General features: G+C 51.0%; 1 protein-coding gene across 5 annotated transcripts in view; it reads left to right on the top strand.

Annotated features, from left to right (window-relative positions):
- Positions 1-1,778: 1,778 nt before the first annotated feature.
- The window catches only part of DIP2C (DIP2 acetate--CoA ligase C (putative)), a 306,943-nt gene continuing 301,846 nt past the window's right edge, over positions 1,779-6,875 (top strand). For all 5 annotated transcript variants that reach the window (XM_085050313.1, XM_085050312.1, XM_085050309.1 and 2 more), the window contains exon 1: positions 1,779-2,201. In XM_085050313.1, coding sequence (XP_084906439.1) covers positions 2,117-2,201 — 85 coding nt within the window. In that variant the 5' untranslated portion in view covers positions 1,779-2,116. The remainder of the gene's footprint in view (positions 2,202-6,875) is intronic.

Raw genomic sequence — 6,875 nt, 5'->3', positions numbered from 1 at the left:
TAAACAATGTGTGTCACCAAGCTGCTGAAAGCAATGGCTGCTCTCAAGGGAGGCTGAGCAGGTGGTCACTCACGTCCTCACTGTGTTGAAGAGAAGCTCAGGAGAGGCTACCAGGAAACAACATATGTGACAAGAAAACAAACAGCAGCACCATAAAGTTAAGGGACTTTGTGTGCTCAAGCCTTGCTTACGGCAGGCAAACTCACCAAAGTGTCCCAACCAGTTCTGCCGCTGGTCTGGCTGCAGTGATGCTGGCATGGGCCACAGTCAGGTGTAAACAGCTCTCCTGTGTCTGGTGCTGGTAGCCAGCAAAAACACTGGAAACCACCAGCCCTGCACACGCTGAAGGAATCTCTCCAGTATTGGTGCCTGTACAGCACAGCTGGTAATTTGGATGTAATTTGGTTTCATTCCACAATGTAATAAAAGCCTACTTTGTTTAGTACAGTCACAATTTAAGGTTCATCTTTTGAAGAAACTCCTACATCCTTTTCTTTCACTGACTAGAACAGTAAGCTGGTAAGTCAAAGCTGACCTGAGGATGATTATGACTTTCCCTTTCTGCTAATGCTGCGTCCCACAAAGACCTGTTCTACCTTTGGGACTCCCAAGGATTTGTGAAACCATAGGTGCTGCGGTGTCTTGTTCCTTCCTTCTCGTGACAGATTTTAAAAAATCCAAACCCAAGTCAAACCACTAACCCCCAACCCAAACAAAAAAGAAGGAATAAAATATGTAGAGAGAAAAAGGAAGATGTTCCTTGTGGAATACACTTGTTGATTTGAAAGGCAGTTTTATTAAATGTTTTCAAAACATTCCTTCTTATGTTGGAGAAGTGTAATTAAGAGTACTCAGTCCTTTTTTTCCATGTTCCCCAGACACAGGCTCAGTGTCAGCTGGTACATGTGTCACCTTTGTTCTTTTTCATCATATTAAAATTGCTACTCTTTCCTGGCAACGTGCACCCATGGTTTAGTGATGCACACACCAGAATTGCCACGGTGTTTGGAATTTGCCATTGCTTGTTTGGAATAGAACAGAATAGAATAGAATAGAGTAGAATTAGGATAGGATAGAATGGATAGGATAGGGTAGGATAGGATAGGATAGGATAGGATGGGATAGGATGGGATAGGATAGGATAGGATAGCATAGGATAGGATAGGATAGGATAGGATAGGATAGGATAGGATAGGATGGAATAGAATGGAATAGAAAAATTTGGGTTGGGAAAGACCCCTAGGATCATCGAGTCCCACAGTTAACCTGACACTACGCAGTCCTCCATTGGCTGTATGCAGAGAATAGGAGTGAAAATAGGGGTAGGCTGGAAGTTGTTCGGCAGGTGGGGAAGGAAGCGGGGGCACAAGGTGTCGGGAGTCCAATCTCCGCCTGCCTCGAGCCTATCACTCCTTCGCCTCCTTCCTCGGCCAAGCGGGGAGCCGCAGGCGCTCCTGTGGGAGCCGGGATGAGCGCAGCCCGGGGCAGCCCGGCTCATCCCTGCCCGCGCCGCTCCATCCTGCCCGCGCCGCTGCAGCTCCGCATCCCGCGGGAGAAGCGCGGCGGAGCGCGGCCCGGAGCGGCGGGCGGGGCGGGCGGGGCGCCCCCTGCGGGCCGGCGGCGGGCGCGGTCACGTGGATGTGACAGCGGCAGTGCCCGGCCAGCCCCAGTCGCGGCAGCGGCACCGCAGCGCCAGCGCCGCCGCCAGCCCGAGCCGGGCGGGGACAGCGGGGCCGGGGCGAGGCCGGGGGGAGCCGCCGCCGCGGTGCCGGGCGGCGGCGGGCGGGGGGCGGGCCGGGCGCGGCGAGGAGCCGATGCGGAGCGATCGCGGGCGGGCGGCGGGAGCGGCCATGGCGGGGCCCCGCTGAAGGAGGCGGCGAAGGAGGAGGAGGAGGAGAGGGGAGGAGAGGAGAAACCTCCGCATTCCCTCCCTCCGCGCCCCGTCCCCCCGCGCGGACCGCCCGCCCGCCCGCCTCCCCCCTGCATGCCCGGCTGAGACCGCGGGGAGGACTCAGCGCCGCCGCGGCCCCGCCGCCTTCCCGCGCCCCGCCAGCCGCGGACAAAGGGGGAGAGCGGGCAGCCAGAGGAGGGGAGAGCCCGTCCCCGCCGCGCGAGCATGGCGGACCGCAGCCTGGAGAGCGTGTCCCTGCCGCTGGAGGTGCGGGCCCGGCTGGCCGAGCTGGAGCTGGAGCTCTCCGAAGGTAAAGGCGCGGCGGGGCGGGCGGCGGTGGGCGCGGGCGGCGCGGCGGCGGCGCGGCACCCCCGGCCCGCTCCCCATCGCGCACCCTCCGCCCTGCGGCCCTGCGGTGCCGCGCTCGGCCCCGCGGCGCCCGGGGGGCTGCCCTGACGGCCCCTCCAGCCGGCGGCCGGCGGGGACCCCGGCGCGGGGGTTTTGTTCTACCTGCGAGCCCCCCGGGCTCCGCCGCGGCGCGGGCGGGGGCGGCAGGGGGCTCTGGCGGCGGGGCTTGGCCGCGCACGCGGTGGTGCGGGAGCTGGAAAAATCCGCGGGGATGGCTCGGAGGGGCTCCTGCCCTGCCGGGGAAACGCGGCTTCGCGGAAACGTGCCGTGTACCTGCGTGCCAGAGCCCGCTGTGGCCGCAGCGAGAGACTCCCACGGAGTCCACGCTGCGTGTGCGTGTGTGTGTCGGCTGCAGTGAAACACCCCTGATAAGGTCGTTTTGGACAATACCAGTCAGGTCACTCAGACGAAACGATATATCTATAGAGAGAGATTTTTTTTTTTTAATTGCGTTTTTTTTTTTTTTTTTTTTTAATGTGTAATTGAAAGCTTGCGGTGGCTTCTTGGCGTGGTTGGCTGTGATGCTCCGCCGGTCCCCGGGCTGGGAAGGCGCGCACGCAGCCCGAGCTGTTGCCGTGGCAGGGAGGATGAGCAGGAGCCCCAGCCCGCCCTCCGCTCCCCAGCCCGGCTGCCGCTCCTCGCTTCCACGAGTGCCAGCGCCGGGCTAGGAGCGAGAGGCAGGCGGCGAGCAGTGCCTGGCAGAGCCCTCGCTGATGGGCGCTGAGCGACCAGAGTCGTGGAGACGATTTTAGTGTGTCAGATATAATCGGTGTCTCCCGGAGGAGGAGAGTGGGGAGTATTTATATGTACTGATGCTAGCGTTGGCTCTTTCCTGAAATGCAAATCTGCTATTAGCTGCCCCCTCTTTTTTTTTTTGATGCCCCCCCAAATATCAGGGTTCATTCACCGCCAAGAGGCTTCAGCACTTCATAGAAGGGACAACTGACCCAGCGTGTCCCAAATTAGTTATTGGAAGTGGTCGATATATTGAGCTGCCTGTCTGTCTTCTGTCTTTTTGTAACGGTTTGTAAGGGCTCTGAGCCAGAAAGTAAAATGCGCTGGAGCCAGTTTCATCAGCAGGGAGGAGCTGATGTTGACATTGTATTTTCCTTTTAACGCTTTGAGGGTGAAGAGAGTGAGCTACTGAGATTGCTTGTGGCTCTCATTTCTGTGCCTCCCCCTCCCTGAGGGTGCCCTGAAAACTTGAAGTAAGAGGAGTTAAATACAATATTGCCTTTCTGTGATGCACTGCCAGTCCATTGGCCCTCGTCTGTGGTAGGGTGGGAAGAGCTGTTTATATCGTGGTACATGTAACGTTGCTTTATGCAGAAAATGCTTCTTGGTGTGTATCACATCATTGTCTACACACCAATGAGACGCTAATTAAAACAGCTGTTAGTAAATGCTTACAAAAAACCCCAAATCAAACTGGCATAGACCTTCAATAAATATGCTAATGCAGTGTACCAAAGTTGTAATACAGTTTTTACCGTGCAGTTTCTGTTGCTGTAAGCACAATCCAAGGAAGCTCTGAGGAAGTGGGACATGGTTGGAAATTGGGCATCTGTATTTGCACTGCTGTAACTTCCCTGCAGCTAGATCTGGAATGAGTTTAGCCCACTGACAATATCTTTCCTTGTGTGCCACTGGCGTTACACCCAGCAGATGGGGTGGCTCCTGTATTCTGACTGTGGCAGCCTAAATGGGGATCAGTTGGAATTGGGAGGCAGGTAAAGAACAGGCAACATCACATTTTCAGTGTCTTCCCCCAAGCTGCACTTAGTCAAGTACATGACAGTGTTCAGTGCCTGAGAAAATGAAATAATTTACTGCTTAAAGCTCCTACCTTTAGGCATGTTGCAGCTCCTGGCCTGTTCCCAAAATTAGTCCCTACAGAGAGTGGGATCAGTAATTTGTACAGTTTTATTGTGCTGTAGAAGTCTGCTCATACTCTGGTCATGCTTCTCCTAAGTTAAATGGCTTTTCAACACAACTTTGTGCCTCTTTACACCATGAACATGCAGTACCTTGTGCTTGTGCTTTTCTTGACTGGAATAAGCCAGTCCACTGCCTTCATTCACTGAGATACACTCATGCAAGTACATAAAACTCCATGAGATTGAGGTTTTAACATGTGCTCTGCTCATGATGTGCTGGGGTGTCTCTGCTGCCTTTCTGAAGCAGGAGACTTTTGAAGGCAATAGGCAACTGCATGCTTAAATATGTGTTTGGGTCTCATTGATAACATTGGGAGCAGAGTGACTGCTGTGATTTATGCCCCTTTTTGAAGTGCTTTCCCATGTCAGATTTGCTAAGAAGATGTTTTTTCAAGCGCTGCGAGCCTGAAACATTGTATTTGTTGTATTGTTTGAGTGTGAGTTTTTAATTTCTGAGTGCTGTGGGTCCTACAGCTGCTGCTTTACCCAGGCCACATGGTCCTCTGGTGCCAAAACCTGCTATGGACAGTGCAGCTTTAGGAACAGCTTCTGAAAGAGACCTGCTGCTTTGTGGAAGAGAGAAGAGCACCAGCAGGATTATTGCGTGGTTATTCCTCGGCTGTGAGCTAAAGCTGTCTCTTTCTTAGCTCTAGGAAGTGTGATAGCGTGGGTCCTACCCACACAGTGCATCTGAAAACCCAACATAAAATAGCTGGTGTCCCTGTGCCCAGCCCTGGTTACCGTGCCACTAGCACAGCGGGCACTGTGCAGGTGCTGCAATCGCTGCCTTCACTGCTAGTTGTCATCACACATTTCAGTTTGGCCGTGGTATTTCCCCCCTGCCCTGCCATGGAGCCAAATTCTGAGCTCCTTGTTCAGCTGTGCACTCGGCAAAGCCTCACTGGCAGCAGGGCTGTGGCAGGAGAGCTTCAGAAGTGTCTGCTGGGCAGATAGCACGTGCCTTGTGGACCGTAGAGCAAAGTGCTTTTTTTTTTTCAAAAGGAGTTCTGCCCTGCTCATTTGTTGAGAGGGAGGAAGAAGGTCAGGAAGGCATTTCATGGTGTTCTTCAAACTTGTTCTGTGTGACAATCCTAACCCCTTGGTTATTGTGGGCAAGCCACATCCCTTCCACCTCCCCTTTGCTGTGGTCTGAATGGGCTTTTTTTGGTTCAAACATAACTATTCAAAAGGTACTATGCATGCAAATGAGAACAACCATTTTAGATTTTGTTATTTTCAATGTTATGACTTGGAAGGTGAAGATCAGCCAGGTTCCTTAGCAGGTTCCCCTGTGTCAGTGTGCAGGTTGCCTGCCCCACACCAGGAGCGAGTGCTGGAGGTATCCTGGCACTCCAAAGAGTGTTGAGAATGACTTTCACAGGGATGTGGTGGCATGTGGTGTTATATTCAGCTTAAGGCATCAACAGCACACTTCTTGTTGGTGTTTTCACTTCATTTTGGGAAGGCGGAGTTGCTTCTGTGTTTCTCTGGACATAGGGGCTCAACAGCACTTTAAATTTTATAAATATTGGAAGTTGTGGAATCATCCTTGGTTCCAGATATTCTGGAGACGTTTGTTTTGCTGTGTTTGAGTGCATGTGCTTGATGCTGATATGTTAAGTACATGTTCTTTGACATTCTTGTAGTTTTCACTGAGCTACTGAAGCTTGCTTTGCTCAGAAGTAGCCCTTCTAGGCTGATGCAATCAACATGTCACTCTGCAGTAGCTGTTCTTCAGGGCTGCTTAGGATTTTACGAGGTTTTAGTTTTCTAACGATGTATAAAATTGTACTGGGTGGAAATAGATGAATCATCCTGTTTTTTAGAATAGCTTGGGGGTTGTTAACTGAAGGACTGATTAAATAAAACCAGGAGTCCTGAAATGTGCTGTCTTATATATAAAAAAGAAGAAGTAATTCTACAAGCCCTCCATTCTTAAAAACACTTTAAGAATTGAAAAAATACCCCCCTCCCCCTTTTCTCATTTTGCCCTCAGTTTAAGAGTATACAAGGTTGTATTGCCCTTCCAATTAGTGAACAAAAATTGACTGGGGAAGGATGTTCTATATTTCTTCCAGTATTTTATCCAAGTGTCAGATAACATAGCAGGAATATTTAAAGAACCACAGACACCACATGGAAAATGTGAAAACCATCCTGTTCAGAAACTATTCTCCTTATATTCCATACTATACTTACAGTCCTCTTCCATTTTAAACATTTGAGACATAGCAGTTTTCTTTTTTTGAAAGTCTCAACTTTTCTCCAAAGAGCACTTTCAAAAAAAGTCTCAGCAGATCTTTAATAAGTGACTGCTTATTCCCAAAGGCACTGGACGTGCAGTCTTCTAATTAATTTGGTCCTCTGCTTTTATTGTATTGACTGACTCAATTATATTTGGTAATATTGCTTGGGTTGATTGAGTCACTTTCTGGTCAGGTCTATTATTTTATTAGGTATAAGTTATGTCTTTTGTTGTCTGCATGTAGTCTCTGGGTTGGGACCAGTAGTTAACTCCTGTAGTTATTGTTTCTCCCTAACATTTGCCAGCTGACTCTTCACTCACAGAGAGGTTTTAAAGTGTGGAAATTTCAATAACTAGCACACCTCTGTGATTTGGGACACAAAGTCATCCTTTT

This window comes from Lichenostomus cassidix, chromosome 2 (genome assembly GCF_008360975.1).
Source record: "Lichenostomus cassidix isolate B80296 chromosome 2, HeHo_3.0, whole genome shotgun sequence".
Lineage (NCBI taxonomy): Eukaryota > Metazoa > Chordata > Aves > Passeriformes > Meliphagidae > Lichenostomus > Lichenostomus cassidix.
Note: the sequence above shows the minus strand (reverse complement) of the source record. Positions and strands in the feature narration are given on the sequence as shown.